The following is a 20063-nucleotide window of genomic DNA, read 5'->3' as shown; positions in this document are numbered from 1 at the left end:
TTGTATGTGCTTCTGCGACAAATGTAGATATGGTTTTGATCTGGCTTTTGTTTTTTGCTGCAATTATCATTAAATGTTTTGCTGCCCAAGTAGCTTATCCTGAGCAATTGTTTGTCCTCTCCATTTCTTTGTCTGATCTAACAGCTCACTGCTCTTCCCACAGGCTTAGAATATAAAGAAAGAATACAGTCAGGACTTGTTTTTCATGTTACAGGGAAGGTGCTAAGGTATTAAAGTCAAGGGTTTGAGCAGAGATCTTCTGAAATCCCATTCCAAAGTCTGAGATGAACCTCTTGAGATCTTTTCTGAGTGCTGAGCTGATCCTGTTTGCAGGTGGGTGTTGCAGAAGTATTGAACACAACCATGCTGATAATGCAACAACTGCAAAATGTAGTGCTTTTGGGTTAGGTAAAGTGCAAGGTATGTAAGGTGTCTAAGAGAGCTGGATGCTATGGGATACTGACTGCACTATATTGGAGTTTTGCAGCCTGTGTCAGTGACTTTTGGTTGTCTTTGTTTCCAAAGTTAGCAGGCATTTGAGGGTGGGTGTCTGGATTTGTAGTTATTTCCTCTGTTCTACTTGGTTTCCTCTTGTATTTGTTGGTTTCCATTTGCTCATTTGCTCAATGTTTTCATGGTTCTTTATGTGTTTATGCTGCATGCACAATATTTGGGTTTAGGTTGGTGAATAAGATTGTGAGGCTAACATATGGCCAAGAAGCTGGCAATCAGCTGAAATGCTAGACAAATTGGGTATTGCTGTAAATAAGGGCTTCTGAAAAAAATCTGGACACTGTCTGGCAATTTCTTTCATAGACACCCACTGATCTCTATCCTAATCACAAGATGAGGGTCCCTCAAACAAAGCCTAAATCACCTGAAGAATTTGATGCATTTATGAAAAAGACTATTTAACAAGTTGCAGGTGACTTAATTACATAAAACAAGAGTTCATTTCCAGTCTAGTGTTTCTCTTTCCTAAGAAATTCTTCAAGAGAGAGCTGGATAAGTTGTCTCAGAGACAGAAATAGATTTGCTATGTTGACTGTCCTACTTTAGGGGATAATGTGCAGAAGTAAGCAGGCAGATTTCCTTAAGAGATGGAGCAACAAGCATGAGTTTTATCATGTTCATTTTGATTTCTGGGGAGGACGTAACACTTGGACTGTGGTTCAATCCACCAAACCTGGAAAGGCTTTAAATAAAAACTCCCTGAGAAGCAGGATTCTTACATAGGGTGGAAAGTTGGGTGTAAAAAGGGGCAAGTAATATGACAAATTTGTATGCTTCTGAAGGAGAAATTAAGAGGAGACACGGATTGCAGAAGAGCTGCTGTTGGGCCAGTTAAAAGATGCTTTCTCCTGAATGAGATGTTTTTGATGCTTGTGTTACACTTCAGCTTGACATGGCTGGGTTATTTTTGCAGTGACAGCTACAGGACTGCATATTAAGCCGCGGGAGGGCAGTGTTGCTGGAGGAACATGGATTACTATTACCCTGCCTGGTGAGTATTTAACTCAAATCAAGTGTCAAAGTAATCATAGAATCAGTTGTGTTTCGAGTGTTGGAGGTAAGGTGACAAATTCCAAGTAACAGATGCACAGTTACTTGGGCAGCCCAAAATTGTCTTGAAATTATTACTTCATAAACCATTGTTGACAATTAGCTAAATCTCTTTTTTCGTGATAAAAGTTTGATTCGTGCCTTGTTTTTTTGTAGCCCCAGGAATAGAAAATCTCTTCTTCCTCTTCCTTTTTTAAAAAAGAAACCCCCAAATCTCTTCCATTCATAAATCATCTGAAGAAGGACCTTAAAAACACTAGTGATAATTGTGAGATATGAGCAAAAGCCAAACTGATAGGCCTTGCTGATCTATGCCAGAACCGTTAAACCCAACTGCTCAAAATTAAGATCTCTGTTTTCCTTCTTCCAGGAGTGCTGAATATTGACTTCTTGAGAAAGGTTCATTTTTCTGAGTCAATTTTATGTTCTCTTCGTTCTTCATTTAAGATGTTCAAGTTCTGTTTGACTCCTTTATACCTGTGACGAATGCGATGTGTCTTGCTTGTCTGAATTGCATGTTATGTCCCTATAGAAAGGACGGGTGGGAAGGAGGGAGAACTTGTATCTTCAGGGAGACATGTGCCCAGCACAGGGAATCCCACCTGGGAGCTCACACTTAAACCTGTTTTGAGATATTCTGGGAGCTCAGACAGACAGGTAGGAGGAGAAGGGAAAGCACCTTCCTAGGAGCAGGAGGAACTGTGTAGTCGATTGCAAATCAAGAAACCACTTGCATTTTTAAAACAGATTAGTAAACAGGGGCCATCTGTAGAGTGTACAAATGGAGACTTACTTAGAGCCCTTATTTCAAAATCGTATGACTAAGTTACAAAATGTAATTGTGCTAGTTTGTTCAGCTAAAATTTAGCTTTCTGAAGTTGATAAGCTTTGATCTTCTGGGCAGTTTGCTCTAAAGAAATTTGCTAAATAGACCCACCTTGCAGACCAGGCAAAGCTGAAGTCCTGTCAGTGTAATTATGAAAGGATATGTGAAACAACTGCTTTTGCAAGTCCCTTCATATATGTGTGTGTATACACACATATATATATCTACACACATATATGTATATATAGGCATGTTGGTTATTAATCCAGTCTAGATGCCTGAGTAGATCCCAACTCCCAATAACCAGAAATCTCTGCAGTAGAAGCTGTGGAGAGACCAGCGATTGCATTGGAGTCAGAAAAGCCTGGCAGTTGCAGAGGCAGATGGATTGGGAGCTAAACTGGTGAGACAAGATTAAAAAACACCCCTGATTAGGAGTGCTAAGCACTGCTGCTAAAGAGACAGTGAATTTCACAGTCCAATTTTATGTCATGTGTGGCTGAAAGTGAGTTATGTCCTTACTAAGCTCTTCTGATTCATTTTTGACTAATTAGGTTCAACATCTCACCAACTAGAGCGTTTCTTGGCCAGTGGATCTCATCTGGAGGTGTTCCTAGTGAATCCAGGCCTACCCAGGTTACCCTGTGATGTTTCTCCTGTATATTTTAACTTATCCACCATAAGATGCAGAACAAGGTATGATCTTTGTGTGGATAGCTGTATTCTATTTACTTAGAAGGATCCTCAGTTTCTTTGTACCCAAATAGGCAGTTTGGGAGTGTATGGCTGCTGCTCTCACTGTATCTGAGCACCTCCTAAACTGTGCTGCATTTATGCTTGCTTCAGCTTAAGGAAGCACTAGGATCACTAGCATGTGGGTCTCTCAAACTGAGGTTTGGATAAACTAAGACTCAAATACTCAAAGGCTTGTAAACATCTACTTATTTAGATGCATAATTCCCAAGGAAATCTAGGGATTTCACCACTTTTAGGTATCCTTTGCCTGTCCATGATCATTAAAAAAAAAAAAAAAAAAGGCAGTGGTAGAATGGTAGAATTGTGCCCTGTACTCTAGGTGTCCCTGCTGGAACAGGGGATTGGACTAGATGATCCCTAGAAGTCCCTTCCAACCTAAACCATTCTGTAATTCTGTAACCGGAAACAAATGTGCTTCTGAGTATGGGCTAAGCAATCCAAGCTCTTTTTCCAGTCTGCCATAATTTCAAAGATCTTTTTCTTTCAACTAGAAGATTAAGTGCCTCTCAAGAAGCTATAAGAGGGACCCTAATGGAGCTCTTCCATCTCTTGCTCCTATGATTTAGCTGGGAGTTATTTCTTCTGGTGAATGTTATGATGAGAAACTATATGCATTAAGGATGCATCATTAATTTACAAACCAGGATCAAGCTGCCCTGTAAATCTAGGCAGCCTTGGGTTATTTTAATTCTAATGAATAACAATTAGTTATTAGTATTAATGAACACTAATGAGCATGCATGCGTTTTGCATTTACATACAATTTGGATAGTTAGAGTTCTGATATAGCCCTGCAATCTTATGTACTTCCCTGAAATTCTTGGTCTGAGTCCATATTTCTCTTTAAATCTATCTTTTTAGTAGACTGTTTGGACCTAAATTTTCTTTACTCTATCAAAACCTCAGTGGACTTGCAAGCATGTAGACCCCAAGAAGCATCTGTCATTTGCTTAATAATAAACACCATTCTGTGTGTGTATACATACATACACACACATATATATATATATATATATATATATATATATATTCCCTTCCAGGTCTTCACCTTGGGAAGGTTTGTACTATGTGGAGCTGCTCTCAGAAGGACGGGTGATTAACAATCTGACTGGGGTGGAAAAAGACAGCTACACTTTCAAGGTACAATCAAGCAAGAATGGAAGTGTTGATAAAGAGCTCAAGGTATTGAAGGTAGCCAACCTTTAGGCTTGATATCGATCACAGGAGACATCCTGTGAGCATCTTTCACACTGCATGCCAGATTGCACATCAGGACAAGAAGTTAAGGTGCAATTTATATCTTTGAAAATGAAATGCATGTAAACACTCGATGTTTAGTCTGGCACTGGATAGACTAAGCAATCTAGGATGCCTTTCTGAAGCAAAATTGTGTCTGTTAACCTGTTTTTGCACTTAAGCCATGGTTTAGGAAGACCTTCCTGTGAAAGTTATAGCACTGGCCAGGAGAGTTTTCTAAGCAACCAGCCATTCGTGAACCCATGGTCTTATTTGCCAGCACATTCAACTTTCAAGGGAATGCCTTTAGAAAGATATACATGATCATGTTACGATTTATACAGAGATCAATATGCTCATCAAGCATCAAGATCGAAAGCAACTAAAAATCTCGTCAGTCTGAAGTGTTGTGGCAAACCTTAGTTGTTCTTGTTCTTGGCCCAAGATCCTTTGACTTTGTTCCTGCTGAAAATATTAGTTAGTTCCTTCTACTATGTTTCCACCTGCAGATGAAGTCAGAAGCAGTGTATAATATCATTTTTCTATGGATAAGGACCATGGAGAGGTACATGTTGTGCACAGTCTTACTGGCCAGAGATACTACCTCAATTTGCCTATAGGGCTCTTTACCTGCCACTTTTCTAACTGTGCTCACAGTACTGCAGAGCAGTTCATACAATCTCAGAATCACAGACTCAGTTAGGTTGGACAGACCTTAGGAGGCCCCTTTTTGCTGAAAGCAGTGTCAGCTATGAGATCAGACCAGATTGCTCAAGGATTTATTTATCTGAGTCTTGAAAATTTCCATGAATGAAGTTTTTGCAGCCTCCTAGGGCCCCTGTTCAATACCTGACTGTCACAGTTATTGTGAATAGTCCCAGTCATTTTTACATAAAAGCAGCTATGCAAGTGCAAGCAATGGACAGACACAATTTTAACCTAACCCAGACAATTTTAGCTTAGAATGGAGGGGCTTACATGATTGCTTCTCATGGGGTTACACTCCAAGTTGTAGGGTGTCAGCACTGTCAGGTAGCAAAGGGCAGGAATACCTTTCTTTTCAGAAAAGTGCATCTCTTCAGGCCTATTAAAACATTTCACCAGCAAACCAAAAGTCAAAATACATTGTCTTTGGAGGTCATGGGGTATGGTGGTGTCAAAGCAGTTAATGATGATGATCCCAGGGACTCTTCCAGAGTGGAATGCTTACCCTTGGATATTTGCTTGAGAATGAGGCCTGGTGTGTTTGGGAGTCACATCCCACCTCTGCGATAACTTTGAGCATTGAGCAAGAAAGCCCAGTGTTTCAGTAAATGGCACATTAAAACTGACGAGTCATTGGGTGGTTCAGCTAGCTTAGAGTGCTGATGAAAAATCACCAGGGGATGTTGTTAATGAGAAGCATTCCAAGCTAAATAAAACACAATGTGTGTCTCTGTTTTGGGACTGGGACCTGGGAGCTATGCATATTAAAAATTAATTTTCCCCTCTGCAGTAGATTGAAAAAGCCTGCTGCAGGCAGCAGCAAGTCGCAACAGCTCAGACTTCAGTGTTAGCGAGTGGTCCTGGATTCTCATGCTATTTTTGACTACTTTTTCTGAATCTGGTCCTGTTCAGGGTTGGATGCTGCCTTTGCTTCTCTGAGGTGACCAGCACTGGAATCAGTGTATGGTTATTCAGTCATTTTTTTTTTTCACATAACCACTATCAGGAAAGAAGACTGGGCTCTGAAAGGGAATGGCATCCAAGAAAACATGAAGTATAGAGGGGGTGAAGAGGGAAAGGTAGTACATTCCTGAAGACGCTTCTGATGTGTAATATTGCATTTAGTTGGAGCTCAAATTGGGGCCATGTAAGCATTTTCTAGGCAAAGATCCTTTGGGAGCTACCCAACAAGCTTGTCGAAGGCAAGCTTGGCTCTCTTTTGTGATGCAGAAATAGTTTTTAAGAACATTTTATCTGGGCAAGAGGGAAAGGGACTGAGGCCACCATGCCAGGCAAAATGGAGCCTTTACTTTAAACAAAGAATAGTTTGGATTTTTTATAAAACCATCTTTTATGAATAATAAATGTCTCAAGCTGGGGTGAACAACTTGCGTACAAAGAGAATGCAAAAACAGCAGCAGGTCAGATCTGAATGCAGAGGAGGTACAAATCTCCTGGATGAGAAGGGTATGTCTGGACTTGCTCCCTTTTCAGAGCAGGGCTCCACTTCAAAGAGCAAATTCTAAAGTGTGTAGTCTCTGAAATGGGTCACCAACTGTGTTGCCAGCAACGTGTAATCAGATCTTGTCAGGCTGCTGTGAAAACGACTGCCATTTAACTACAAATTTCTCCTTGCAGTTCTCTGCTGTGCAGACACCTGTGGTTTACCAAATTAGTCCACCATCTGGTGTCCCAGGTATGACATCTTTCTTTAAGATGGAGCCCACTTTAATTATTATTTGATGTTCCATAGAGTCTTTCTCCTTATGAGGGGGCTGTCTTGCTGGGGATTAAAATGGGCATCTCCAGAATTTAATGTCCAAGCTCACGCTGAACGGGAAAATAGGTTCTCACAGGGGAAAAGTTTTCTGTATTGGGTGCAAGCAAAACAGGTAATGTGTAATGACCAATGGGGCTTCTGGCACTTGCTCTCCATGGACAAACTCTGCCCCAGCAGAGAGATGTTGTTCAGTATGGGGATAAGTTTAATCAATCTCGGTTCTTAGATCATTTGTCCTATTTCTTGCATAGTATTTTTAACAAATGCTATTTGGTGCCAATATTATGATGTTAAACACACTTGTGCTTAATGAGGTTTTTAGATCAGACTTCAAAGTTACCTGAAAAGACAATCACTGATACTGGTATGAACAGTTAACTACTGTTAAAAAACATGTTTCTTTTTCTTTTTTTTTTTCCTCCCTATGGCTATTCTGTTGGTATTTCCAGGCTTTCTTAGGAAGTCTTACTTGAAAAGTTTATTTCCAAGATCATGTTCAAACAAAATATCTTGGTCCCCTAGGAGTGCAGAGAGGTGCTTTCTGAGATTTAGAAGCACCTAAGAGATGTAATCGCCCCAGGTCACCCAAAAATAATTAGAAAATAGGAGTGGATTTCAGCTCCAGAGTCACATGTCTCGCCCTTCTTTGGGCCCAGACCCCGTTTATTTCACAAAAGCAGCACAAACATATTTAGTGCGTGTGGGTGATGCCGTCTGAGCAATGATGTTCTGCAATTGAGTTCAGTTAGATGTTTTTTTAATTAACAAAATAGGTTAAGGGAAATATCTTCTCAGTACCAGTACTAGAGGTATCTTGGAAAAATCAAGAATAGATATTATTGTGTGTGTGTGAAGAAAAGCAGGGTCCTTTTTGGACAAGGAAACTTAAGTGCAAAGTCACCTTGAAGTTTGATAGAGAGAACAGACACCAGTGCAGCAATCAGGGCCACTCTGCAAATTGCAGGGACCGAGAATTTCTCCTCTTCAGTTCACAAAATTTGCAAATAAAAACATTCTGCTTTTAAAAGACTCTCTTTAATTTCCATTCCCTTTCAAACAGGAAATTTAATAGAGCTCTATGGGAAGACAATTACTGGAAGATATGAAACCCTGGACTTCAATGTTGATTATATTGATGGGTAATTATATATAAGCAGCTACCTGACCCAGTCTCTGTAAATTGGCATTTCTTCCATCAGCCTCATTGACAGCAATAAATTGCAACCAGTTGGCCCAGAATTGCCATTTCCTTTTTTGTGGTTTATTGCAGCTCATGAGTTGGGCTCCAGCAAACTTTGTTAATCTAATTGCAACTGGTCCATTAAGCTAGTTGGTTTGTTTACTGGCAGCACAGTCAATCACAGCTCAGTGTGAATTGTACTGTAATTGCATCTCGTGGTTGTAGATTTTATTTTGGCTAGCAAATTAAAATTTAACTAATTAAAATAATGTCAGAATCTAAAAGTTAAATAAATTTTCCCTTCCATTTGCATTTTTAGAAATACTTTAGTTTGAAACAAGCACTCCCATTGTGAGTCAAAAGGCAAAGCATAAGTATTTTGAGACAAGAAACTTAATTCTCCATTGCTTTAAACCTTCTCTGGTCATTTTCCCCCTTTCAAGAAAGGTTTCATTTTTATTTTCTGCTGCTTTTATGTTTATGCACAACACAGAAAACAGGTAAATTTCCAAATTTTATGTGATACCAAGATAACAGGACTTTAAGCACAGTGAGTCCAAAATAAGTGTGAATGTTGACCTCAGGTCCAACCTATATATTTCCATATATATTCCCTATTCCATACATATATTTCTATATGCTCTCTGGGTTCTGTTTTCCATGCTTTCATGACCATGGCAGTGGATCACTAAGTCCAGGTTGGTACTTTAAAGAAACTATTAATCTATAGTTGCTCTAGCATTTTAAGGACCAGTTCAGGACCCGTGGAAGGTGTATATCCCCACTAGTTACCTAGAAATCCTAATTCCGATCTGCACACATGCAGATGTTTGGCCGCTGCATGTTTCCTAATTGTTTCTCAGATTGGGTGGAAAATTTTCCTGCTAAGTGACTAAATTCTCTGCTAGTGAAAATATGTCTGTTGCAAATTCCTGGCATGCTAATTGCACCCACTATCAGCCCTACATTTTTTGCCCCCTGCAAACCCATGAATGTGTCCTTTGTTCAATATTAATTAGCCTTTGGTGGAACTGTGCGATCTTTGATCAGTCGAAAGAAAAACTGGGTTATCTGACTTCAGATTGGATGTGAGTGTATGCTTCATTGCCATATTACTCATTTACAGCATAACCTCACTCGTAACCAAAGAGGAAATGGGCTTCAAATGGTAGCATACCAGACAAGTCCATATCATGGCTTGACAGGAATGCTTGCCCCAGAATTGTTTGTGTGCTGGTAAATAGATACTAGGAAGTACTAGGAGGATCTTGTAGTCCCTGTGCAATGTACTCTAGGTGCCCCTGCTTGAGCAGAGGGGTTGGACTCCATTGCTATAAGTCCCCTCCAACCTCAACCATTCTGTGACTTCACCAAAGCCATGTGTCACTCAGTTCATGCTCAGTAAGATTCAAGGTAAAAGAGGGAATGATTTCTATAATTATGAAGTCATTCTACACTCTCTTTTCAGGCTTTGTATGGGGTATAATGGTCCAGTGATGCTAAGTCAATTTTTTCACAACACTACACTTTTTACATTTTCCTTAAAATAAAAATAAAGCTATATGAATAATAGCAAACTCTACTAAAAAAAAACCCTCTACAACTGCACTCTGAAGCCCAGGTCATAGCAAAGTATTTGCATCATAGTAGGTTTTTAATTACATATTTTCCTTAGTTACCTGTTAATTCTCAAAGAATCACTACTGTTCTTTGATGCTTATGCTAATTACTGTGAATTTATTGCTCCCACCTGATCCTCTTTGTCAGTGGAATCTGTCTCTCTTTCCCTAATGGTTCTTCAAGGTGATAATACTCCAGTTTGCTCTTAGGAGTTTGATCTCTAGCAGAATTTATTTTCTGGGGTGTCCCAGTTCAATGAAAGATGATAATTTCACCTGGGAAGTTCTGTGTCTTGTCTTAAGGTCACGTCTTTCCTGTTTTCTTTCTGCCTAGACCAGCTCTCCTCGTGGCAGAAGGAGATGGATGGACCAGTCTCTGCTCTTTTGCTGACAAACAAGCAGGACACATGTTAGTTTTGAACGACATTTGGTTTGTATTTGTGCAAAGACTCAGCACAGATTGTGCACAAAAAAAACAAATTCTTGACTATTGGCAATTTTTTTTTTTGCTTTTTCTTAATATGAAGAATGATAAGGAATTGTCTGCAAGTTTTATGGCTGGGATGGATAAGGGCTGCTGTCTCTTCATGGTCACAGAGAGGCTCTGTGGGTCTAGCTGTAATGAGTCAGGACCAGGGGCTGCTTTCTGGGCCAGAAGTCATGTACTGTGGCCTAGATGTATCCAGGTTTCTGTTCGGCTCTCTTAGACTTCCAAAGAGGGTAGCAATGTCCAAGTCCAAGCTGCCTACTGGATGTAGACTTGGGTCAATGCCATCTCTTGCAAAGAATCACATATGATTGTATTTTGAAGGTAGGTTAGTTGAACTTGGCCAAATGTGTGCCAGGAGAGCGTTAACAATTTAACAATATAGGTGGACAGGGTCCAATGACCAATTCCTGGCACTGCACATTTCTTGGAATGAATGTATCCCTATGTCCTGGAAGCAGCAGGAGATGCTTCTGGACTGCTGCACCTGCCATGGGCTGTGCAGTAACATCCCCTTTATTGCCCAGTACAATTTCTCTTATACTTTGAGATGTTGCAGAAGGTTGACTCCTGGAAAAAGAGCAGAGAAAATGTGAGATATGGCTCTGGACACTGTAGTAACCCTCAGTGTGGTCTGCAAAATGGGAGCAAATAATGAACTGGGACACTGTTTTAGTGAATGCAAGGATCTTGGTCACCAGGCAGCATTTTGCTGCTTGTGTGTCTCAGTCCATGCTGCTGTGGTAGCAACATGACAACAGCCCATGCAACTCAGCCATGCTGTCTCTGGGTTCTCCAGGCTGTGTGCAGTGCACTTCTTGCAATTACTATGTCTTCAAAAGAGAGAGGCTTGCGTTGCAGAGCGCCAGGGGAAAATCCTGATTGCACAGAAATTGGTTCTAAGGCTCCTATGGTCCTCAGTGGGCACACTTACTTCACTGTAAAATCCCCTCTGCATCCCAGAAGGGGAACTTAAATGCAAATGTGAGTCGGAGATGGGGCTTGTGTTCTTCCATGGCTCCAGGAGGAGTTGATGTAAAGCTAGCTTATCTTGCTTAATTGCTGCTTGCTCCTACTTACAGATTTAGGGCCATGCAGACAAGCAAGTGGAGGGAAGCACTGGAAAGTAGGTGCAGAAATGCCAAGTACTGCTATGCCCACATCTCCCTTCCCCTGTAGTCACTTTGCTTTCCTGTCCCCACTTTGCCATCAGAGCACTGGTGCTTCTTGAGCTACATGCTGCGCCCTTCATGGGGCAAAATGGCAGAAGCCCTGTGTGTGAGATGTGTTTTTGCTGAAGCAGCACGTCTGCTCTTAACTCCTTGAATCCAGGCCACAATTTGAAGCTAAGTCCTTATCTGTGGAAAGCAGGAATTCGTTACAGATCTCTATTGGGCTCTGGAACTGCATGTATTGCAGAAAAGAAAAGCATGGCCATTCTTTGTAAATAATTTAAAGTCTTACAGATCTATCTATGTCATCATTGATGTTTTTTTTTTTCTACTTCCCCTCCCCCAAGCAGAGCAGTTTCCTCATGCTTAGCTCTTTTTCAGCTTGTGAGCCAACATTCACCCCCTGCTGAGAGATCAAATCTCTCCATCCTGTGGCTCCTTTCTTCCCAGAGGCACTGAAGGTCTGAAATGCCTTTCTCAAATTTTGCAGCAGGCAGAAAGGGAGCAAACTTTATGTAAACGTGATGAAGTTTTATGTGTGATCTGTCCATGATCATGCAACGAGAGTGAAACAACCTTTTCTCACCCATTCTTCTAAGGGAAGCCAAGGGTGACTCACCCGGATGCAAAAGTCAGCATCGCTGCTTGGTCTGATGATTCTCCCTGTGTTTTTCTGACACTTTGTGAGGGAAAAGAATGATGTTCTTTATCTCTCTGCAGATATCCTATTCAGGTGGAGGATGGACTTGGGACCCTGCAGTGCCGGGTGGAAGGCAGCCACATAGGTCAGTGAACAGGGACGAAAAACTCCAGTTTCTGTAGATTTTGCAACTCTCTGCTGCAGACATAGGGAGGCTGCCATAAGTTACTCCTTCTTTCTGAGTTAGGAATGTTACTCAGGGCTGAGTCCATAAAAAACTGCTTCAGGTGGCTGATTTCCTGCAATGGTTAAGCTCAAGACCACAGTAAGTCATTTGCATCCCCTCTCCATCCATACAACCTTTGGGAGAAAAAAAAAGTGCAGTACCCAAGTGAAACAGTTACAGAAATGTTTGGATATGACCAACACCAATGAAGTCATTTGGCTTCTTTTATGTCTTTGCTCACTTTCTCAGTTCACTTTTTTTTTCCTTTGTTTTTCTTGTATGTGATGGACCTCCCCTTCCTCTGGCTTTAACACAAATAGATTGTATGCCACCTTCATGGCCCTTCTGGTAGCAGTTTGAATAGTTTTCTTTGTAGCTACTTCATTTTCCTCATTTCTCACCACTCTGACGAAGCTTCTGTTTGTTTTTTCTCTTCCTGCTTGGAACATGTGACTTGGGCATGGCAAGTGAGGTCAGATAGGACACATAAGGTCCTATCCCAACAAAACATATATCCCGTGGGCTCAAGATAAAGCAAAGCACTTATGCAAACAAATCCTACTCTGAAAATCAGAATCAACATATGTTATTTTAGGTGTTCACAATTCAGAGTCTATCTAGGGCTCTCAGCTCCTTATCTTGTTATGCAGTTCAGTTCCTGCAGGCACAGGAGTCTGAGATGCTTTACAATGTCCCATCTGGCCTTTTGGTACCATCAGAATGGCATGGTCTCCTGTAGGTCCTCTGTCACATCTGTCAATGGTCTACACTGTTCTACAGCATCTCAAATGACACCTGAAACCTGGGCATGAGCAAAGCAGTCGAACTCTGAATTTTCACTGACTGTGCCAGGAGTTCACATAGAGACCTCTCTGTATAGTCATGGCCCTGTATCAGCTGGAGACTTGCAAAGTTCGTAATAGGGTTATTGGGTTTTTGTTTGTCTGTTTTTGTTACTTCTGGTCTGTTGCTTATAGTGCATGTTAACATACTTCTTTCTCCTCCTATAAATCAAGAATATTTCTGAAAACAGCATAATTATACTGAAAGAAGAGAAAAATCAGACCTAGGACACATGGATAAGATTTGGTCGAATACACTCTTCATGGAGCCCTTCATATTCCCTCTGTAATGTACATGTGTACATGTGTTCTCTCCTCCAGGGTCCCACAACGTCAGCTTCTCAGTGTTTAACAAAGGAAGGTAAGTGAACCTCTGCTCTAGTTCCCTATATTTTCATGGCAGAACACAGCTGCATTTTTTGAGCCTGCGATAAGTGCAGGAAATTTTCCTGAAAATTGTTTTGCTTCTTAGAAAAGAGATTTTACTAAACTTGAGAAGATTATCATCGTATTAGGGATGGAAAAGGGAGGATCTTCCTCCTTCAAAACTTCCATTTTAGAGGCTTAATACTTTAGGTTCAGCAACCCGAAGCAGAAGTCATCTCTTAAGTGTAGCTGAATAAAATCCTTCTACCTCACTTTTATTCTGTTATCCAAATAGCCAAGAATTAAGCTATAAAAAGAAAAGGTGAGGATAAGTTTTGAAAATGTCAAAGCCATATTTTGTAATGGGAAAGTACTTCTAATAAAAGCATTTCAGCTATGAAAAAACCATGTGTCTTGAGTCCGTGCACAATGTGTGGGTGAAAGTTGTTGTTGGTCCCCATAAAGTTGTTAACACTGTTCTTCTGGAGAGAAGGTGTCCAGTTCTCTCCAAAGAAGGTCTAATCCCAGCTTAAATTGCCATGGATGTCTTGGGCATTTTCTTTCTCTTGCAGATCAGCAGTACACAAAGATGCTTGGCTCATCAGTGCTAAACAGGACCTTTTCTTGTACCAGACACATTCAGGTATTGCACTGATTCCTCTCACTCGTTGCACAGTCCCATGGAAATTCCAGAGTAGTCTAGGAAAAAAAAAATCCAACTTTTCCTGCTGTTCTTCCCAAGGACATGGTAATGTATTCTTGTTTTAGGTATGCAGCTCCCCTACTATGTTGTGCTCTATTGTGGGCTGATTACATAGAAAGCTGCAGACAGAAAATTTCATGAAGACCAAATGCACATGCTAAGGCTGGCTGTGCTGCCTTGGGTTATATCCTAAATCCTCTGTGTGTTATTTTTTCATCTCTCAGGGATGTCTTTGTACTCTGTGGTGGACAGATCTGGAAAACATGTAGATCTGGAAAAGTTCGCAAGCTTTTTCATTAGACTTTTTTTCAACACTATACAAATGCAATTGGGTGCTGAGACAGGGCATTTGAGTGCAAAGCAAATAACTTTTCATCAAAGAGAAAAGTAAATTTACAGGGTGGTAGGAGATGCCATTAATAAAGAGCAAATATTGAAAGATTTGAGTGGTCACAACATGGATGTTCATGGTGAGATATTCAGCTTCTCGAATGTGTCATGCAGGGACTATTGGAAAGCTCAGCAGTATTTGTAGGTTAAATTCAGAAATCAATCAGACAAAGTCAAAATGATTAAAAAACTTCCATTTTTTCAGAGTTCCTCAATTGCAGTCTGAACATGATAGATGTAAGGCAGTTTTTCTCCTGCTACGTGGCCAAGCTCTCTGCAACCCACATGGCTGCCAGGAGCTGAATGAAGCATTAGAGCCCTATTTCAATCACAGGAGCCTGTTTCTGTTGGAAATAGTGCAAAATGCATTGCTTTAACAGAAATAGGAATGGGATCAATCTTTCCATGGTCATTTTCAGACTTTGCTTTGCTTTTCTTTGTAGAAGTAGCCTCTGTCTTTCCAGCTAGTGGAAGTCTTGGAGGAGGCACTGAGCTCACTATCATAGGGGATTTCTTTGAGGAGCCAGTGCAGGTCACAGTTGCAGGTAAGGGAAGATGTGTTGAATGTTTTTTTTTCTTTCTTTCTTTTTTCCACAGTATGATGGTATTGGCATTGGCCACAGCAACCCAACCAGTACTAATGGGCAGTAAGTGAGGGAGCTGAACTTCTTGCCTAGGAACACATAGTCAATTTGACTGTGAGAATGAATCACTTTACTTGTTGATGGTTTAAGTGCAGACTTCTGGTCTTTTTTAGCATTTTTGGAAAGAAACTGGGTTTATTTCAGGGACCAGATGTTTTTCTAAATCTCATGTGCCATTTTGACTCCTTTTCTGGCTGCCAGGTGTCCGCTGTAAAGTCCAGCACCTCTCTCCCCAGAAGATCAGCTGCACCACTGAGCCTGTCAGCAAGGGCAGGAGACTTGCTGCCCCCCAGCCAGGTACAGGATTCATATAACTAAAAAACACCCTTTCTGGTGAAGGGTGTCAAGGTGGAGAAAATTCCTAAAAGCAAGAACTGTGTTTTAACTTTGAGTGCAAATAGACACCCAAACGGAGTGAATCTATTATTAAAATCTTCTGTTCTGGCCTGCCTTCTTGCACCGCTGATTCTAGCATGTGCTCTGGGATTTTGGTTGGCTGATACTGAGAACATTTTTATTTTAACTTTCTAGGAAACAGAGGGCTTCTCTTTGAAGTCTGGGATGACGCCTCTGATCTGACAGAAGCAGGCCGTGGATATAGATGGCAGTTTGTACCTAATGCCAGTTCCCCAGTAAGATTTCTGTCTGGGGCAAAGCAGTCATTCAGGTACTTAATGCTCTTAAAAAGAGACGAAGCCATGGCAATCACCTTCAGCAGTGTAAGGCACAGCAGTAACACCTGACAGTTCTTTATAGCAAAGCCTGCCTGCAAAGCTCATGTGAATCAAAGCAAGCCCTCTACTCCAGTGGCCCTTTGAAGCTCAAAATATTCAGTGATTTTTTTTTTATACATTTTTTTTTCCTCTTCTCACTTCTGCTCAGTATTTTTGCTCTGCCTGGTCTGGATGTGCTGAAACACCACAAAAGAAAGAGCTTCAGAGGCAAAGACAGCTCTAGTAGAGCCTGCCTTGGGTTAGAGCTCTGGCCAGGTGTGGAGGGTCAGATCCTTAGTTAACTTTGGCAGCAGCAGCTCAGCTGATGCTGATAGAAGTAAACTGATTTGCTCCAAGCTGCAAATCTGTCTGTGAACAGTGCTGGTGAACATTACCCATGCCTCCTTGGAGACAGATATGGAGAACTGTGCACTGTGGATAGCTTCAATTTTTTAACATTTCTGTGTATTTCTCAGTTGCTCTTTTGTGTGATTTGGGGCTTTTTCTTGTCTAGTTGGGGATAAGACTTTGCTTAAGAAAAAATGTACAGAGAAACATGGCCATCAGCACATCGTGCCTATTTTCTTGGAGGGATGTTTCTTTTTCACCTTGAAAATTTATCCCAAACCACTGTTTAATCTGAAAATGGGTCTTTTTTGTGTATTTTCAGCAGTTTTAATCTCTGAATACGTTTATGGGTTTTTCTTGAATATAATTTCCATGTGCTTCCTTGTGTATGTGTGAAGATGAGGTTTGTGGGTGTGCACTCATTTTTGTGTATTACCAATGTTTTGCTTTTGTTTAGCTCCAGACTTCGTGGATTTTTTGTGGCTCCTGAGACCAACAATTATACCTTCTGGATTCAAGCAGATGGTCAGGCATCTCTGTACTTGAGTTTGTCTCAAGATCCAGAACGTAAGGTATTACTGCTGGCACCATAAAAATAAAAGGTTTAGGATGGGGAAGAGTTTTATTTAAGATGAGAGTTCTTCCAGTATGAATTGGCTTATTGTACCTTACTTTGCAGCTCTGGTAGACTTAAGTATGCATGATTATATTTGGTTTTACACTGGCCCTTATCAGGAACTCAGCTTTCATGAGTTATGAAGGACTCACTGCATTCAGAGTCTTTGAATGTCTTTTCTGGGAGACTTTTTTTTAGTATTTCAACACATCTGTCTGTGTAAGGGGACCAGGAGGCTTTCTGCCCTACTTCTTTCTTTTATGACTTTTTTTTTGCCTACAAAAATTCCACCGTCTAGTTATGAGCACAAGCCTCTTCTCTGTATCACTGCAGTTGTGGTGCTGGACGTGGTGACTTTGGCAGATGGAGAAACAGCTCTAATTGAATGATTTTGTTGGCTTGTACATAGGCGAAAATAGCTTCTCTCCCTGCGGGCAATTCTGAGTGGCTGGAGCACTGGGAGAAGAGCTGGAATGAAAGTTGGCAGCCAAAATCCCCCAAATTTGAGCTAACTGCTGGCTCAAGGTACTACCTGGAAGCTTGGCATCATGGCAAGGCACCCAGCAGTGGGATGAGAGTTGGTGTCCAAATACACAACACATGGCTGAATCCCCATGTGGTGAACACCTACTACCGGGAAAGACATGAAATTCGGGCTCGTGCTTTGCAGCTTCCCGAAGTGCAGGTCAGTGCTGTGTGCTTGGCCCTGGGAGATAGATTGACCTTGACTATGCAGAGTGTAGCAAATCCTAACGATAAAGACCTTGACCTTGCGAGACGTGTGTGTTCCCAACTTCATTTAACCTGCTGAGTTAATAGTGTCATATGAGCTGAAGCTGCACATGGCTTTCAATACATATCAGCAGGCTGACCTAACCCTTATGTTTGCATTATAATCTGCTAATGTGTTGAGCTGAATGCAATGCTGACTTCCCTCAGCTTTTACCTTACTAATTAATGACTTGCTGAAGAGCTGAAGGGACTCTCTCTTTACAGAAGCTTAATATACTGGGTATAAAAGGCTCCTTGGTTAAAGATTCATAGGTCAGGTTTGAATTCTGTATATTTTATGCAGTTCCTATCTTTTTAAATTTGTTTATCTGCTTCTTTGCCTGTCAGATGTTGACTGTGTCAGGTGCAGGGTGGTTCAGTATCTCCTGGAACAACATATTCAGCAATATGATTCCCACAAATGCTACTGCTGAACAGGTAGGTGTCTCTGAACACTGAAAACCCTGTCTGTGCTGGGGTATAACTGATGGGGCTATGGCACTTAATAGCAGTCAGGGCCTAGAGACTTAGCTAAATTTTATATGGTCAGTGATGATATTTGGTATTGGGAATGTTTGTTTTTTTTGAGTTGAATGGCCCAGGGATTCTACTATGCACCATAGCATCTGATCTTGGCCTCTGCTGTCCACAGCAAAGCCCATGTGTGGTGACTGTTAGTAAGCAGTTGTATGTGTGACATCTTGGACAGGTAGCTTGTGGCTCCTGACTTCAGACAGGAGCTCCAGACCGGTTTCTTTGGAAACACTGATACCTTGAACAAATGTTCTTGTTACAGCAACTGCAATCGGACTTGGCCACTGTCAAAACCACTCTGCATGTCTCCTTTGTGATAGTCATTAGACACCAAAGCAGTGCAGCTGATGGTGCTTGGAGGGGCATTCAGATGCCTGGGTTCCATGGGGCAAATCAGATTGGCAGAGTTGCATGGAAATTTGTCCCAATACCTTGGCCTCATCCTCATGGTATCTAGGATGATGGTAGGTATTGGGCTAAATGTCAATGAGGATGAACTAAAACATTCTAATGCCACAAGATGCATTGGCTAAGCTCTCTGTTCGGTTGCCTGCACTGAGGTGTCTGTTGCCACCTGGGATACCTCAAGCTGTTGGCAGGAATGGTATAGTTCTTGCTATAAATCTGCACCCTTCTGATGAAGCTGTTGGAGGCCTATGCCATGCTCAACTAGAAGCTCAGACTCTGTTTAGAGATGATTTTTACCATCTTTCCGACTGCTTGGTCAGAGCTGCCTTGCCATCATCTCTATTTGATGAAAAATGCAGCAATGACTTAATGTGTTGGAGCTTTCTACTGAAATGTGCCAAATGCTGTTGTATCATGACTTCATTTCACTTTCTTTTAAGGTACAGATAGCAATAGAGGGGCTTCTTTCAGTACAGTGTGAAACTGAGCCAACTTCTGCTAAAATTCTTTTCCGGAATGGCTTCGAGAAAGGTAATGATTTCCTTTGACAAATAAGCAGTATTTGGTGTGATCTTTGATTCTTTTTATGGTATAAATGTATTTTTAATAACAGAAGATGTACAATTTTAAAGACTTTATATGCACACACTTTTCCTCAGGTGTTCATTATTTGTATTCTAATGAAGGACCTTATGGTACTAATATTAAAAATATGATTAATATCTTCACAAAGCTCTTCCTGTAATACAGTACACAACTCAGTCATGTATTATAGCACACTTATCAGAGCACATGATATATTTTGGTGATTAGGAACGTTACAGATAGATACAAAGAATGCAAGTTCTGGGGCATGTGAAATTATTCATGTTTCAATATATCTACTGGTGAAGTAAATCTGATAAAGCCCATAGCTACAGCTCAAGTTGTTCCAACTCTAGGGATCTTTGCTTTCAGCCTTCCTCGATGACTGCTGTGTTCATTAGTGCAAATATCTGGTGAATACTGGTCAGGCAAAGTATAAAATATTAGCTTTTGTAAAAATCATAGACAACTTTCTATTGTGTGGAGGAAAGCAATGAGTTAATTGAGAGGCATGGAAATCTTAAGCATAAAAACGAAGAAAGAAAGTGGACATTATTAGTGTAGTTATGTGAATTGTAGTTGTCATAAAACTACAATTCTGCCAACAAAAAAGAATATAACTTTAGCTGAAGACTGGTAATACTTCAGCAGTAAGGTGGGAATAAAAAAATGATATGTAAGAAGTAGAATAAAGGGAAGGACTTGATTATTTTTTTTAAAAAAATCCTTCTAAAATATAAAAAAATATTTTAAAGTAGCATAGCAAGAAAAAAATGTTTTGAATAGACTCAAGGGCAACAGAAACAGCCACACATGTTCAGACCTAGGATCCATCAAACATAATATGCTGTTTCCAGCAGAAACCAAAAGAGATGCCTAGGAAAGAATAAAAACTAAGTGAATGTCTGTCTTGGTTCTCTCCAAATCCCATTTTTTTTAATCCCAATTTATTT

General features: G+C 40.8%; 1 protein-coding gene across 1 annotated transcript in view; it reads left to right on the top strand.

Annotated features, from left to right (window-relative positions):
* Positions 1-284: 284 nt before the first annotated feature.
* The window catches only part of PKHD1 (PKHD1 ciliary IPT domain containing fibrocystin/polyductin), a 239843-nt gene continuing 220064 nt past the window's right edge, over positions 285-20063 (top strand). The window contains 17 exon segments of the mRNA XM_088540100.1: positions 285-333; positions 1427-1504; positions 2944-3085; positions 4186-4285; positions 6725-6782; positions 7927-8005; positions 10000-10074; positions 12045-12109; positions 13354-13393; positions 13971-14041; positions 14935-15036; positions 15337-15432; positions 15667-15802; positions 16654-16768; positions 17222-17497; positions 17932-18021; positions 18966-19056. Of these exon segments, the coding sequence (XP_088396226.1) occupies positions 285-333; positions 1427-1504; positions 2944-3085; positions 4186-4285; positions 6725-6782; positions 7927-8005; positions 10000-10074; positions 12045-12109; positions 13354-13393; positions 13971-14041; positions 14935-15036; positions 15337-15432; positions 15667-15802; positions 16654-16768; positions 17222-17497; positions 17932-18021; positions 18966-19056 (1663 nt within the window).

This window comes from Tinamus guttatus, unplaced genomic scaffold, assembly GCF_059628265.1.
Source record: "Tinamus guttatus ecotype Peru unplaced genomic scaffold, ASM5962826v1 Tinamus_guttatus_pri_ptg000055l, whole genome shotgun sequence".
NCBI lineage: Eukaryota > Metazoa > Chordata > Aves > Tinamiformes > Tinamidae > Tinamus > Tinamus guttatus.
The sequence above is the reverse complement of the archived record's forward strand: the minus strand, read 5'-3'. Positions and strand labels throughout refer to the sequence as shown.